The sequence below is a fragment of the Saccopteryx bilineata genome, chromosome 2, assembly GCF_036850765.1.
Source record: "Saccopteryx bilineata isolate mSacBil1 chromosome 2, mSacBil1_pri_phased_curated, whole genome shotgun sequence".
Lineage (NCBI taxonomy): Eukaryota > Metazoa > Chordata > Mammalia > Chiroptera > Emballonuridae > Saccopteryx > Saccopteryx bilineata.
Genome location: NC_089491.1, coordinates 230,368,191 through 230,384,465, shown reverse-complemented (window position 1 = coordinate 230,384,465; position 16,275 = coordinate 230,368,191). Strand labels below are relative to the sequence as shown.

Below are 16,275 nucleotides of genomic sequence, written 5' to 3'. Positions count from 1 at the left end.
AACTTTTCTCAGAATATTTCATGTAAAATAAAAAGTTGAAATCATTTTTATTCAGTTCAGTTTTTTTTACATCTAGTGTTACTGTGTGAAAGAATGTAATTCATAATCATGGTATCAATGTGATATATTACATACACTATGGACACTTTTTGACAACCTCTAAGAAGTCTACAACCAATGTAAAAGCAAAAATAGTAATGTATCCTTTCTGAAAGGAATCACTTCTCTCTCTTAGCTCAATATCATACATTATTGTTTGTCCTCTATACTAGAAGAGGTACTTAAGACAACAAAGTTATAAGTACCTCTTCTGGGTACAAAAGGAGAATGTTTCCTTTTTCTCTGTTACTTAGTTTCTCTAGAGGGCTGCAAAGTTGTACAATCAATACACAGTAACATTATAATAAGATTACAGAGGAAATAATCAAATCGAGCTTCAAATTCCTTAAAAACTAATTGGAGAGCTGGGGTTAAACTTTTACCAGCATACTACAAATCAAGGGTGACAAACAGCTAGTCCCAAGCTTAATGGGGACCTCTGATGTGGTTGGTTTGACCCACACAGTGTTATTGAGAGCCAGAAGCAAACAAAAAAGCAGAATAGTGGGCTACCTTTTACAGACTTTGAGATTTCACATAAAAACCTGAATTCTTAATTCCTTGAAGGATTGAATCTGGCCCCGTTGTGTTCTCCACTGGCAACACTAAGCCAGAGCTGAGCTACTGTGGCCCCTTCAGTTTGCCACCATCTTTGTGACTCCCTGATGATTCCCCCAGCTGAGCACCAAATGCCGTCCCCAGCAAGTGTGTGCTCTGGATGTTCTCAGTTCTCTCTTTATCTTGTCAGGACAAGCTGACCACGTTTTCGGTCCAGAAATCTGGCAACCTCAGTGTGTCACTGCATTAACTTCCCTCTGCTATTGATTCAAGTCCCATTGACCCACAATTATTTCTTATGAGAATCACTTAGAATTTAGATCATATGTGAAAGGACTTTGAAACTATTAAAAGCCACTAAATGGAAGAAGATATGCACATTAAGATGTTCAGAATTTCTGACATCATTTAATTTTATATTTTATTAGTCAAAGTCCATTGAAATTCAATTTTTTACATTTCCAGTAACTATTGACAGTAAATATATTTATCATTAATTTTCTACACTTATATCCTTCTTGCTGTTCTTTGTTCTTTCCTTCTTTATCTTTTTTCTGTGACTTTACTCTTACCTCTCATTGTGTTTTTCTATTAAAATTCATATTTTGGTCTTAGTTGTGGCCTAATTTAAAAAGTGGCATTATGGACTCAAGCTAATTAACCTCGCTGGGCAATTCCCCCTCCAATTAAGCAAATATAGACATTTCAGGTTATTCCAGTTACACTATATTAAGATTAAGAGAAAAATATGATAAATGGGATCTAAAGTCATCATCCCAAGACATTATCTTATTTCATAAGAAAATTATTTCTTATGATTATGGCATAAGGAATGCAATAAGTTTTATTTCTTTGCACTCTGAGTTTAGACCTTTCTACTATAATTAGCATGCATTCTTTTTCGTTGTTGTTTGCAATCGAGAGAGAGAGAGAGAGAAAGGGAAAGAGATGGGAAGCATCAGTTCTTTGTTGCAGCACCTTAGTTGTTCATTGATTGCTTTCTCATATGCTTGATCAGGGGGCTCTAGCTGAGCCAGTGGCGTCTTGCTCAAGCCAGCGACCTTGGGGTTTTGAACCTGGGTCTTCAGCGTCCCAGGCTGATGCTCTTTCCACTGTGCCATTGCCTCGTCAAGCAGCATGCATTCTTTTTATTCATTCCACTCTAATAGTTGGGTCTCTGTGAGGAAAAATTTTCTTTCCACAATGATGAGTCAGTTTAATTTGAAAAATGTTGCCTTGGTTTCTTATATCAGTACACATAAAATCATTTTGTGTTAACCGTGTCATACAATCTGTCTTAACGTTCCAGTCTTAAACTTCCAAATGGACTGAGCCCTTCAAGTTCTTTTAATTATCTATTGGTCATGTGAGCATTTTATCCATGGGAATGATGTTGTGATTGCTAGGTTCCCAGGCTTGCTCCTAGTGTAGTTAAACATGGTTCTAATGGTGGTTACTCTTAGTTCTGGTTCTGGAGCAGGAGGAGTGAGATGGGGAAAGGAGAGGAGAAATGGAAGTGGCAGTGGGGACAACAACAGAAGGAGGCAAAGAAAGAGCAGGACATGAAAGAGAGGGAATCTTTCCCAGGGTCCAGGCAAATTTGGAGGTATATGCAATTGGTTTTGTGCCCCCCAACTTTCACTTCTATTCCCCTCTTTGAAACCCTGGTGCCCTCATTTGGTCCTGAGTTCCCACCCTACCCAGGCCTCACCCCTACACAAACACCCTCACAAAATTCTCCTTTCTCAATGCATCTGTTCTTAGCACATATTTTTCAAGGTACTTGGAAAATATCTGTCTAAGAGAACCTCATCATTCATGCGGAGCCCACAACCTTGACGCCTTTGAAATCTATTGCTCTCTACTTAGGAGAAAAATCTCAGGCCCTGTCACAAAATACTGCAGAACACCAGTAAGGCAGTATTTTGAAGGACGATACCCTTTTGGAGGTCACCCCCTACGCTGAGCTCCACTAAATAGCCCCTGGTGTGACTGGCTTGTTCTATTTCTGGTCTAACATGACTTTACAGACCCCCAAGAAAAGGGACCTAGCCTCTAGCTGGCCCTCAAGAGATGTTTCTGGGCCAAACCAAGTTGGGTTTTGGTTTCTTTCTATTTTTTTTTTTTTTTCCAAAACAGCTCCCATGGTTGGGCAGGGAATATGGCAAAGAAGGCTGGTGACCCGTATGTGTGGCTCTGCTGTAAGGGGTTCTGGGGAGAGGGGAGCTGTGGGCAGAGACACCCATGAACTTATTCCCAGGTCCCTTCTTCAAATTATCCATAGTGGGTCAAAGTCTCCAGTGGTTAGGCATACTGACAGTATTAGTAAATGAATGTGACAACGTAGCTTTTGTTGCTCAGAATTGGGAAGGTTTTCAAGTCAGAAAAGGAGGGGAAGTTGTTGGCAATGTTGGCAACATTTTCAATACTATAGGATCTTAGGGACGACTCCCTGTTGAACAGGGCCATATCTAAGAACGAGACATAAGTACATGACTGCCAGCCTGTGTGCCACATAGGCTTCTCCCTGGGTTCACTGTGGATGAGTAAGCTCTGCTCTGGCACAGGGTGCTTGGCCTCGGTGTTGATGCGAAGTCTCTTCAGACCACAGATGGCCAGGTATGCAGTGGGAAGGGTGTTCGCACTGCACAGGGAAAGCTTCAGGTCCTGGACCAGCGTGAAGTTCAGCAGGAGGCCCAGTGCAGAGGCATCCGTGAACCAGACCGTCAGATGGCCACTATAGCTGAGGGGCTCTGAGGCCCAAAGCAGGGCAGTTTTGCAGCTGCACAGGAGGCTGGCCAGACTGTAGTCACAGTCTTGGATGTCCATGGGGCAACTGCAGTTTCGAATGATGTTTTCCTTGGTGAAAATCAGTGTGCTGTTCTGGCCTCGTGTGAGGTGGTCGAGTGCCAAGATGCCCAGCATGCTGATCAGAAGGAGGCTGTGTCCGGAAGGTGGTGCCATTCTTGTCCCAGTGGGAGCCAGCATGCTCATGGTCCCTGCATCAGCCAGCACATCAGAACTCACCTGGAGGGAGATACGTAGCTCGGTTACCACTGGTTAGAAAGGCACTGCTCATGGGAGAGGAGCCCTTGAATGACCTGCTGTAAACTCTCCTCTCTTGCAGCTCTAACAAAAGCAGATGATGCCAGGTGCCCAAGTGCAGGGATGCTCTTTGCTGGGTGCCAACACCCTGAACTCTACTCATCTGGGGCATAAAACTCCTTGTGACACCTGCTGACAGAATAACACCAGCAAGGGCGGGGCAGTGGATGCCGGGGAGGAGACCTAGCACATCCTATATGTGGGTGTACACACCTTCCAAACCTCTGAGGTCTGGTACTGAGTACCTGTCAGCACCCCCTCTGCCCCAAACATGCACACTCCCTCCACTCTCTCCGTATCTGATTTCCTGGAATCCACAGACAAAGCAGTTCCTTATTTAGCTGCCTGAGCACTACCTGTTAGACAACATAGCATGAATGCCAGTGAAACAGTTAGTTAATGGTCAACTTTAATTTCTAACTAGACAAACATGCCCCCATCCCATTAACCTGTTTATAGGTCCATTCATGCCTTTCCTGGCCTCCTGGAAATATAAGTGTTAGAGTCAATTTAAACTGTATTGATAGATGATGAAAAGACTAGTCCCTGCCATTCGTCACAATGATCTTGATTTTTCTATTCTTTCCTTAGAGCAAATTTTATGATTTTATATTATCAGATAATTTACCACAGGGCTCCAAACCGAGCAATATGTAAGTGCTGAGATATGGATAAGACAGGGCTGCACATGTAGTTGAGCAACACCAACTTGGTTGTCCAACTTAGGGGGAAAATGCACTACAGTGCCTGGTAGATAATAGATGTGCAATCTCCTTTAATGGATTGAAATAAGATAGGCATTATGAAATAAAGCACCAGATTCCAGTTTTGCAAAAGTAATCCAATTTCCCCTGAGTTAGGTGATGACTAAGAGAGAGACCAAGCAATACAATTCAGTTCATTTATATTTATAGAGCCCATAGGAATGGCGAGAAACTTGGGATGACACCTCTGACCAGGAGAGACCAGAGCTAGGGATGGCTGGGGAGGGACTAAAAGGGTCAGTCTGGGAAGTTAAACGTGTCTTCATAGAGAATGGTGACAGGAGGAAAGAGGCCAGACAGACATTGGACACTAAGGGTGTAAAATGAGGCCGGAGGTGGCGAGGCAATGAGAAGCTCAAATGGGCAGAGCTGAAAATGCCAAGTCAGGTGGATGGACAGGCTCGTGTGCGGGGGAGTGAAAATAAGCTCAGCCAAGAGAATTTGAACAGAAGGTGAGACATTGGTTCTCAGAGCAATCATAGTGTCATTCATTCAGTCATTCAACAAATGCTTGCTGGGAGTTTCTTAGGTGGCCATCACTTTTGCTGACCCTGGGGAGACAGTCCAGAGTCAGACGAGGAGCTTGTGGTGAGCTGATGTCCTAATGGACTTGATCTTGCTTCAGAGTTCAGACGGGCAGGGCCTGCAGGTGAGGACTGAGAGCTACTTCAGAAGGCAGGGGAGGGGGACAAAGGCAAGAGCCAGTAGGCCTCAGCATAGGCTGTTCGACAAGGCCATGCAGAAGAAACAAAGGTAAACAAGACCTGAACCCGGCCCTCCAAGAAAGGCTCTATGGAATACATACATGGTTATAGGAACATAGCCGAGAGATAGATTAAAGTCCATTTGGAGGACTGAATAAGGCACTTTTTTAGTGTTCTGTGTGTGTTCTGAAGTTGGCACGAGATTTCCTTAAAGGGTTTATTCACTGATCACTTTGTAATAAGAGAAAGGCTTTGAGAGATGTGGAGAGCCAGAATGCACCCGGAACAAGAGGCTTCCCAGTGTTAAAGTCTTAGAGTGTGGTGGTGGTTATTACCACTAAGGAACAGTGAAAATTTATTAACTACAAGATAATTTTAGATGATCACCTGTCCCAGATTCCACCACAGGTTTCTAGGGCTTCACATCCCAGTAACCCTGCCACGGAGACCTGGGAGGGCAGTTGTCAGTACCATTGGTCTTGAAGGGAAGGGACAGAAGAGGATCTGTCTACCAGCTCAGGGCCTCATTCTTGCGGGGGCTAACACTGTTCAGAGGCATGCATGGATGAAGGCAGGGGATAAGAAGGGAAAAGGACATTGATTTCCTGGAGGGAGTGAGGCTGGGAGTCCCAGAGCAATTTGTGAGCAAATTCTCAGCAGTCAAGACTCTGGCTGGACCACCGATGGCCCTGTTCTCTGGACATCGGAGAGCCCAAAAGCCAGAGCTGGAGGCCAGATGCAGGAAGCCTCATGAAGGGGAACAGAGCGGAACACATATCCCTGGTAACCAGTTGATGGGATCACTGTAGAGATGCCAGGTGGACACTTTCCTCCTCCAGTGTTACCACAGATTTCTTTCTGGGGGTTTGTTGGATGTGGATTGTGGACGCCCTGCTTTCACTATGTGTTTATTCATTGGTGGGCAGATTCTGCATAGTGTAAGTGGAATGAGCAGATACATTATGATGCCCCTGCCCCTTGCTGTTTCCCTGCCTGGGTGTGCGCAAGGGCAGGGGGCAGGCCTCAACTACGGAGCACACAAACGCTAGCGTGCTGAGAAAGTGACACGTCAGAGTGCATCGGAGGGTTCCAGCCCACAGGAGCCCTCCACTCCTCTCTCCCACTGCCAGTCTGCCAATCTCTCTATCCACTTTCAGGGTTTTCAAACCTTGGCCACCCTAGGTTAACTACACAGGTGATTTCCCTTCCCTTTTTCCCACTCAAGAAATATTCCCAAACTCAGATACTACCTCCGCCATGAGGCCTGTCATGGCATCTTCCATTCCCAGGCAGTTAGGTGCAGACTTAACACCCCACACCCTTGGTCAGCAAACTGCGGCTTGTGAGCCACATGAGGCTCTTTGGCACATTGAGTGTTTAGCAAAGGCCAGCTTAGGAGTACCCTAATTAAGTTAATAACAGTGTACCTACCTATATAGTTTAAGTTTAAAAAATTTGGCTTTCAAAAGAAATTTCAATCGTTGTACTGTTGATATTTGGTTCTGTTGACTAATGAGTTTGCCAACCACTGCCCCACATGAATTCTAATTACAGTGATTGTCACACAGCAAGCACTGTGATTATTGCTTCACAAGTCACTTCTACTGGGGTCTAAGCCCTGGAAGGAGCTCTAACTGGCTTTATATTCTCAGTTTCCAGCACGGTGCCTAGCACACAGCAAGGACTCAATAAATGTTTATGGAATGAATGAAAAAAGAAGCAGTTTATCAATGTCAGTATGCTAACACTCTTTTAACTGCTTGTTACAGAAATACAGTTCAGGTTCTCTTGAGTAAATCAAACAACAAAACTTGGTTCACATACTTTTTAAAAAATCAAGAAAGGATGTCAGGTACGACTTGATCCAGGTGCTCAAAAGTGGGTTGTTAGGAATGTCTGTCCAGTTCTTGTCTCTGTTCTCCTCTGTGTTGGCTTCATTCTCAGACAAGGTCACCCCTTTTAGTGACCAAATGGTCACCAGTGGGTTGAAGTTTCTCTTCTACACACCAAGCAACCCCCAGAGGAAAAAAAAAGTCTCTTTCCCAATAATGCCCTCCTGAACGCCTCAGAAGGAGCAGGTGGTGGAGGAAGCAGGAGATCCCAAATGGGCAGCACTGGGAAGCATTTGTTGTTTCACTCTTGCCTGGGACCCCACTTCTGAAGACAGCTCCTCTGTCCTCTGATGGCCTCGAGGAAGACTCAGTTCATGTTCTCAGGGTCAAGAGCCCCTTGAGGGTTTCGATAGACTGGCTGCCAGACCCATAGCTAATAAGACCAGTTTGGGCCAGAGCCTGAAGTTGGTATAGGGCCTTTCTTATTCCCAGGGTCCCTTTGCTGTGCCTTTCTCTTAGCTCCTTGGTCATCCCTTCATCCACTATTTCCAGCTGCCTGGTGCTAAAAAACCCCACTTTCATATAAGGGTTTAAAAGCACTTGATTAAACCTTAAAAAAAGTTTTTTTAATGTTTATTTTATTGAAGTTAAAGAGACAAAGGGAGAGAGCAGGAGAGAGACAGGCACATCTGTTCCTATATGTGCCCTAACCAGGGATCGAACTGGCAACCTCTGTACTCCAGGGCAATGCTGTAACCAACTGAGCTATCTGGCCAGAGCATAAACCTTGGTACAGATGGAAATAAATACATTGTCACCCAAGTGTACTGTATTTTCATCTTAAGCCTTACCTCTACCTTGTCCCTTGTTAGAGGGACTGTAAGCATTAAAAGAAAATATGGAAGACTTGTGTGGAGGGCTCCAGAGTTCAGTGGTCACCTGTTCTCAGATCTGGTTCCCACTTGTCCATGGCTGTGCACCACCTTTCCCACTTGGGTCCAGCAGGAGATATCGGCTCCTCTGTATAATGTGGACAAGATGCCCACGGAAACACTGTATGGAGGCCAGAGGTAGAAGACTTTGCTCAAGAAGTCGTTTTAGCATTTTCTTTCCTTTGGCTCCATTCCACAAACACACTGCAGGAGGTAGGTGAGCGAGAGGGAAACACTGCGCAAGATGAAGTTGAGAAGAGGAGCGGTATCCTTGCTGTTTGATATTTCAAAGCTTCTAATGTTGCGAGTTCATTTGGGTCTCTCCCCTGTGTTTTCTTACTGGGATAAGTGTTGTCTTTTCTTTCTTCTTCACATTCCACAGAAGCACACACCCTCCTCCCCACCCCTGGTATGAGCCACTGAATTTTCCCATGCCCTCACAAGCACCTAATTCTGAAGTCACGCTCTGTGCAGTCTCTGTTGATAGAGATCACTTCCCCTCTTGTTGAGGTTCAGGGTGGTACCTTGTGAAAGGCAGAAAACTGACCTCACTGTGCTGTCCTTTATGTCCCCGTGATTGTTCTGTAACTACCGATCTGCACTTCTCAATCCTTCACCTTCTAAAGTATCAACTGGATTACTGATTTGAGATTAGTAATAGAAATGGATTAAAGTGCTCAAATATTTATCAGTTTAGATCAGTGGTAGTCAACCTGGTCTCTACCGCCCACTAGTGGGCATTCCAGCTTTCATGGTGGGCGGTAGCGGAGCAACCAAAGTATAAATAAAAAGATAGATTTAACTATAGTAAGTTGTTTTATAAAGATTTATTCTGCCAAACTTAGCGAAAATCCGACATAAAGTACTTGGTAAGTAATTATTATTATATGCTTTAACTTGCTGTAACTCTGCTTTATAAATTTTATAAAGTAAAGTTACTTCCCTACTTTATAAATCACCATTACTGTGGAACCAGTGGGCAGTTAGAAAATTTTACTACTAACAAAGATACAAAAGTGGGCAGTAGGTATAAAAAGGTTGACTACCCCTGGTTTAGATAATGAAGAATCAACTGAGAAGCAGGCATTTTGTGCTTTGTAAGCATTAAACTCAACTGAGTGTTAATTTCATCCACTAACTTGCTTATTGGGTGCCGGGCCCCTTTCTATTGGGATGCTGTTTTTAAGTCAGGTTTCTAATGGGACAAAGTCCTTGTCTTGTTGTTGACCATGGTTCCCCCCGTCTCTATCTCAGTGCCTGTCACAGAGAAGCAGCCCATAAACATTTACACAATCCAAATAAATCCCTTTGACTAAATCAAAGATGCACATTACCAATTCTTCACTCCTGTTTTAGCTTTTCTTTCCTAAAACTGTGGAGCTTATCATGTTGTCAGATAAGCAAGTGAAATTCATCTTCTTTTTTAGCAAGGTTTTCAGCATCTGGCCCAGCCGTGACTCAGGAAGCGTAGTGAGAGCGTGTGTGTGTGGGTTGAGAGGGTGGAAAGATTGAGCTCGGTATCCTCTGCCTTGCCTGTGAGTCTCCTGAAAGCCATTGAAAGACATCTGGCACAAGTCCCATGAGGCATCCTCAATCTCCCGTGACTTTACCAACGAGCTTGGTCTGGGTTTGCAGGTGACTTGGAACTTTCTTGTGAATGTAATGAGAAACACGCTCACCTGGAATGGGGACCGTGAACCCCAAGTGGGAGCCCCTGTTCACTGCCCTTCCTCTCTGCACACCCTTTCAGGGCCGAAGGACAGGTGAGCAGAGCTAGTGTGTGTTGATCTCAGAGGCATGTGTGAGCAGCAGAAGCCACTGCCAAATTGCTCTCGGTTGAGAGACCCCTCCTGCAGAGTTGCCCACAACCTAACATTTAAGTGTTCAGCCCTGTAACACTAATTCAGGGAGAGCTGTGCTCAAATTACTGGACCAGTATTATGAGTGTGAGGTTGCCAAGGAAAATGAGTCTGAGAAATTTCTTTGCTAGGAGATGAGAAAAAAAAATCTGTTAGGGCTTGAATATTTTAATTACTTCCTTCCAGAACAATACAAGGGATTCAGAGCTTTCCTTACAGTTGTACATGATTACAGTCCCACAAGGTCCCTTGAACTATTTCCTCAATAGTTATTTCCTTTCATCCATAGTCAACTATTTCAACGATTAGATTTTAGAAAAGTAAGAATCAAATTTTCCTTTAATGGTTTTAGTTACAAATATCAGAACCAAAGGTAATCTAAAACCTTGTTGCTTTCTTGAAAGATGTTTAAATGCCTCCTGGGAATGACAACTAAAGGTAGTGTGAGAAGCTGGGTGCAACCCTGGAACAATAACAAAAAGGTACTAGATAAAATCTAAGGACATTTGAATAAAGTGTGGAATTTAGTTAATAATGATAATGTATCAATATTGGTGTGTTAATTGTGATAAATGCACCAAAGCCACATAAGTTGTTGATAATAGGAAATATTGGGTGTGGGACATATGGCAACTCTCAGTGCTATTTTGACAAATTTTTTGTAAGTCTAAAACCATTCTAAAATAAGAAGTTTATTTAAAAGAATCCCTCCCTCCTGATCTCATTGACTCCTCTTTGAAAATTATTTCTGTGAGAACAGCAGAGCTCCTGTGGGTAATCTGAGCATCACAACTTGGTCTAAATGGGTACCCACGAAACGTTGCCTAGGCATGACTCCCAGTGAAGTCTTTAGACCTCTTGGCTACAGAGAGGATTCTGGCTTTCTGGTCTAGTGACCTTGGAGAACAGACATTTCAGAGGTGCAAATGGAAAATGCTATCAAAACTGGAAAGGGACCCTGGACGGATTGCTCGGTTGGTTAGAGCTTCATCCTAAAGCGCAGAGGTTGCTGGTTCGATCCCTAGTCAGAGCACATATAACAGATTGATGTTCCTGTCTCCTTCCCTTCCTCCCTTTCTCTCCCACTAAAATCAATTAAAAAAAACAACAACCTGGAAAGGAGAATATTGTGGGAGCAAGTCCTGAGGGGTGTGTGTGTGTGTGTGGTCTTCCATTGGGTGAGAGATGCCTTCCCGCTGCTTACGGTGACCCCTGTGTCTGTGTAATCTATTTCTCATTTTCTAAGAAACAATATTCATCTCTTAAATGGTCTTCAGATCCCACCTCCTTCACAGAACTTCAGTAGGTTAGCAGCATGTAGTAGGCACAATTCTTGCTGGCTTCAAACCTGCGTCTCCATAGGACCACACCAGTCTGCCATATAAGAGAGGTTAACAAGGAGCTTTTATAAGTTGGTGGTGATCTTACAGAGAGCCCAGGGCTTGTGCGTATGTTAGACTCTGAAGCCATTTCCTATCATGCTGCCTTTCCCATTAGAGCACTGAAAACATCTCGAGTTCCCAGCGACTCCCATCCCCCAAAGTGCAGAAGCAGGGTGTTAATTTCCTGGTCTCCTTTCATTTGCTTGACACCTCACTGGCATTTGACACAGTTGCCCACTCCTTCCTTTCTGCTGCGCTTTTGGGACACCAAACTCTCCTGTTTTTTTGCAGTCTTGGCTGATGGCTGCTGCCTCTCTCTTTACCCAGCTGGCGTCTCCATTGCTTCCATTTGCTGTTGCACGCTCCCGGCTCAGTGCCTGGCTCTCTTCTCTATGTTTACCCCACTCTTTGGTGACTGCAGGCTACCCCCCGACTGAAGTATCACCTGTGAGCTACCGCCAGACTCTTCCCTGAGCTTCCTGCTCAGTCACCCAGTATCTTACTCGCAAGCGTCTGGGACGCTTGCCCCTCAACCCTGTGTTCCCAAGGCTAACCTAGCTAAATATAGAAAATGGTCCTCGATAAGGGACAATGCACTTTCAAGATAAGAAATGTAGGAGACCCATGTGTTGAAAATTGACTGAAATCAGGAACCCGGAGCTTGACTTGTTTTGCTGTGCCCCACTTTATTGGGGTTCACAGATGCTGCATTTTCATAAACTGAAGGCAAGACCCACTTCCAGCAAAGAGATTACGAGTTATTCAGACCACCACAACAAAGCAAGTACCCCGAGTCGTCATCTTTTTTCTGGTGGTGAGTCTTGCCTTCAATTTGCAAAAATTGCTCACCTCGCGCAATAAAGCAAGGTACAGTGAAACGAGTCTGCCTGTGTACATGCCTTTTGATTAATAATAACATTTCATGAATGCGTTTGGTGTGCCCTATATGGTTCAAAGTACTTTGCATGTTTTACGTCAGTCAACCTATGCAATAATCCTAAAGGTAGATATTGGGATCCCGTTTTCATATCAGAAAATGGGGACTCAAAGAGGTTAACTTGCTCAAGGTCACAGAGCCAGTAGGAAACAGTGAAGATTAGAACCCAGACAGCCAAATTTTACTCAAAAGAGTCATGCTGAAAACCATAGCTTTTCCCTCTCACCCCTGGGGCATGTTCCTGCTCAGTGTTCCATGCCTCCTGCTCTAGCACTAGGCTCTGCAACCTTGAACCTAAAGTGTGGATGTGGAACAGCGTGCTGGCTGAGTAGGAAACAAAAGGAATCTGGTGGGTTCTGTTATACACAAACGTTTCAGAAACACTTTTTGAGAAAAGGAATATTTAAAATTAGATTTAAAAGTAAGGATAGCACTAGTTGAGTGCCACTTCTAAGATAAACACGGAATGGGGGAGAAAGACTATACCTCAGAGAGTCAGCCAATGGGAAGTCTTACTGGAATAGGTCACTAATGCACCTTTCACCTGACACATGTCCTTGTGAGAGTTAATGAACCAATGATTATAAACCCCTCCAGCCTCTCCATCACCGGGATTCCAGCCCCCAGCATGGCTCAGCTGCCCCCTTGTTCACACAGCCATGGAACTGTGTGGTCTGTCTCTTCTCTCCACTGACATTTGAATTTTTTTTTTTTTTTGTATTTTTCTGAAGCTGGAAACGGGGAGAGACAGTCAGACAGACTCCCACATGCACCCGACCGAGATTCACCCGGCACGCCCACCAGGGGGCGACGCTCTGCCCACCAGGGGGCGATGCTCTGCCTCTCCAGGGCGTCGCTCTGTTGCGACCAGAGCCATTCTAGCGCCTGGGGCAGAGGCCAAGGAGCCACCCCCAGCACCCGGGCCATCTTTGCTCCAATGGAGCCTTGGCTGCGGGAGGGGAAGAGAGAGACAGAGAGGAAGGAGGGGGGGGAGGGGGGAGAAGCAAATAGGTGCTTCTCCCGTGTGCCCTGGCCGGGAATCGAACCAGGGTGCCCCGCACGCCAGGCCGACGCTCTACCGCTGAGCCAACCGGCCAGGGCCGACATTGAATTTTAAAAGCGGATGGCATACCAGCTTCAAGCAGTAAAAATATTGATGTGGAGAAGAAATTTGGGAAATGTAAGCCAGTTATTAAAAAGCACTCATTACCATAAATACTTTATCGACACTGTTATTTTCAGAAAATACCTAATATCTGTCAAATAAATTTAAAAAATTTTTTTTCTTTCAAACATATTGCATTATTTGGTCTGAAAACAAAAGTAAAAAACTTTCCAAACCCACTCCTCATTTAAAAAAAAGTTCAAACAAACAAGGTCTGATATTTCGCGTAGTTTTTAAGGACAGGTTTTTTTTCTTTTAAATCATACGCAATTATTTTGAAATATTTTCCTTTCTCAATAAACCCCAACACACTTATTGCTAAAATACTTTTCAAAAACATGGTTATTAAACAAGGAAATGCATGCCGGACTGTGTAAGGACTACTGAATTACAAAAGTATTGTTGTTATTTTTTACTTTTATATAAAAGGCCCATTGTTTAAAAAAGTTAAGTAACCTATTCAAATGTTAATGATTATCTAAACTTAGTTTCTTTTATCTACCTGTGCTTTCTAATGAGTTATGTATAAATAAGCAGTAAATATAAAACTATCAGATAAAAACAGGGCAAAGAAACACGATCAGCGAGTATTCTGAGCTCTAGCTTTGCCTGTGATCACATAGTAATATAAGGTTATAGTAATTCAATATATAAAAATATAGAAGATATATATAAGTAATTAAAATGATATTAAAAATAATAATTAAAATTAAATAAAGTTATACCATTTGAATAAGAATTAATATAGTGGCTTAGTGCCATAACTCTGTAATGTGATAAATGGACTCTGACTTACAAGCAGGGCCCAGTTAGTATGTGTGTGAAGTTATACCTAGATAAGAAGTAGCTTAGTGTTATTTACATTAACTTTGTAAACTGACATAAATAAGAACATCTTAAAAAGTGGTTTGATGTAAAACATTTCAGTAGATTGACATAGAGGGGATTCCCTGTGAGGAACTCCCAAAATGGTGGTTTGAAGTGTTAATCCTGTAGATTGACACCTGTTAGAAGGCATTGGCCAGAAAAGGTATTAAAGCTGAGGGGCCCCCTGCTGCAGTATTCACCCAGACTCCAACGTTGATGTGGACTGTCTCCACACCTCTCTGAGCTCTGACCAAAGACAGCCGCGAGGAGCATGCTAATTGGGCCCCCTTAAGCTGTACCCAGGCATGCCAAAAGGATTTGTGAGTAATAAATTGCCTGTGTAATTCTTGCAACTAATTTGTGTGTCGGTCGTGTCTTTCCTCCGGTGGCACTTAACAGTAGCATCCTCATAGCCGCCTCAAGAGTAATCTTGAAGAGGCTGCCAGCCCTGCTGATAAGCAGGAGTGTTCCACTGCACGGGGAAGTCGAATCAGGGACACCTGATTGACGTAGAGCTTGGGCTCTCCTGGGACAGATCACAATCAGGGAAAGAGATGTGACATGTGTCTCTTTGATTGAATTGTTACTTAGCTAGGGAGGCCAGCAGGAAAATATAGCCAGACTTTTAAAATAGAAGAAGAAGCCCAGATTCCATGGAAATACCTGTTATATAATATTAACCTAAGTGAGCCTATCTATTTAGGGACTAGTGAGAAGATCATTTTATCCTTTGCTTAATGTATTGAAAACATTGCCTTTAAAGGCAGAATCTCAGTAAAGAGCAATTCATGTGCCTGGAAGCTCAAGAGTGGTCCGTGGGGAAGGCACCCATAAGCATGTATTATATTCAAGAAATGTCAGTACTATAAGAAGGGGCTCTTCAAACTGTCACAGCCACTTCCTGCCCCACAGCAGAAATTCTGAAGCTGCTAAAATCTGTCCAGCTAGAGATACCTTTCAAGAAAAGAACAGAGAAGCGACTTACATGTCAGAGTTCTGACGGGAGGCTGGCTTCTCCACCCCTCAGGCCCTGCCGAGCCTTCACTCTGGCTGGACAACCGCTTAATCTTGGAGGCAGGACGGAATGCCTGGTCTCGCACTTGCTGTTCTTTTGTGTCTCCAGAGGGCCAGCAGCCCTGGTCATTTCCATGGCAACCAAGAGGAAGCTGCCTGCCTACCAGTGTTAAGCCCAGGGCAGGAGAGAACCCGTCTTGGTGAGTACTGGCCACTCTTTTGGGGGTTCTCACGTGGACTGTTTCCAGAAGGGACTAAGGACACTGCTGCTGTCTGCTGACCTTGAAGGACTGATAAAAATAGAAGAAATCTTACTTTAGCAGGAAATTGAATGTATGAAAGTGTAGAGCATAGAGACTCTGATGTTTTTACTTTCGGGGTTTGTTCCACTCTTTTTGGCCCAGTGAACTATTACGGCAAATGCCCCAAACTAGGGTAAAGATTGTCCTATTGTGGTTGTTCCAAAGAGAAAATGACTTCATTTTAAATCCAAAGATGTAGTCCGGTTCTTTCTTTCTCTTTTAGTTCATTTTTAAAAATGTTTAAAGCTACAAAGCAAGTAAATATGCAAAAATACTCCGTACACATGAACCAATGAGGGCTCACAAAATAGGAGAAATCAGATGCACGGTGGTGATGAAGGAAGGTATGCTAATTAAAAACACTGGAAACCTGGAGCAATTGATTTATAATTATCCAGATGCAGATTATCCAGTACTTGAAAGAAAAGAGTGCATCACTAAGGAAATCCATTTATTTATTACTCATCTGGTAAACCCGCAACCACCCCCATGCCCTGGGCCAGGAGTTTCGAGGGATAACAGATAAATTTCATAGTTCTTGTCTTCAAGGACACTATAAGATGGAAGGGGTGATTATTTAGGTTGATTGTGGGAAATATTTAAAGGGAGGTAAGTAAGTATGAGTTTCAGAGAAGGCAGGGCTACCTTTAGGCAGGGAGATTGGAGAAGTCTGTATAGACAGGTGGTTTGAGTTGGCCTTTAAGGATGGCTAGGATTGAAGTGTTCACATATAAGGGGAAATAATGCCTCATGGA

The 16,275-nt window shown here is 43.7% G+C and overlaps 1 protein-coding gene across 1 annotated transcript; it reads right to left on the bottom strand.

The window, feature by feature from the left end:
• Positions 1-1,238: 1,238 nt before the first annotated feature.
• EPCIP (exosomal polycystin 1 interacting protein) lies at positions 1,239-15,359 on the bottom strand. The gene is made up of 2 exons (XM_066259508.1): positions 15,190-15,359; positions 1,239-3,684 (listed from the first exon to the last, which is right to left on the bottom strand). Exon 2 carries the CDS (start codon positions 3,649-3,651, stop codon positions 2,980-2,982), a length of 672 nt encoding a protein of 223 aa, XP_066115605.1. The 5' UTR covers positions 3,652-3,684; positions 15,190-15,359; the 3' UTR covers positions 1,239-2,979.
• Between the last annotated feature and the right edge of the window lie 916 nt (positions 15,360-16,275).

Excerpts from the sequence above, each read along its gene's own strand:
- EPCIP (XM_066259508.1), bottom strand. The coding sequence starts at position 3,651 with ATGAGCATGCTGGCTCCCACTGGGACAAGAATGGCACCACCTTCCGGA.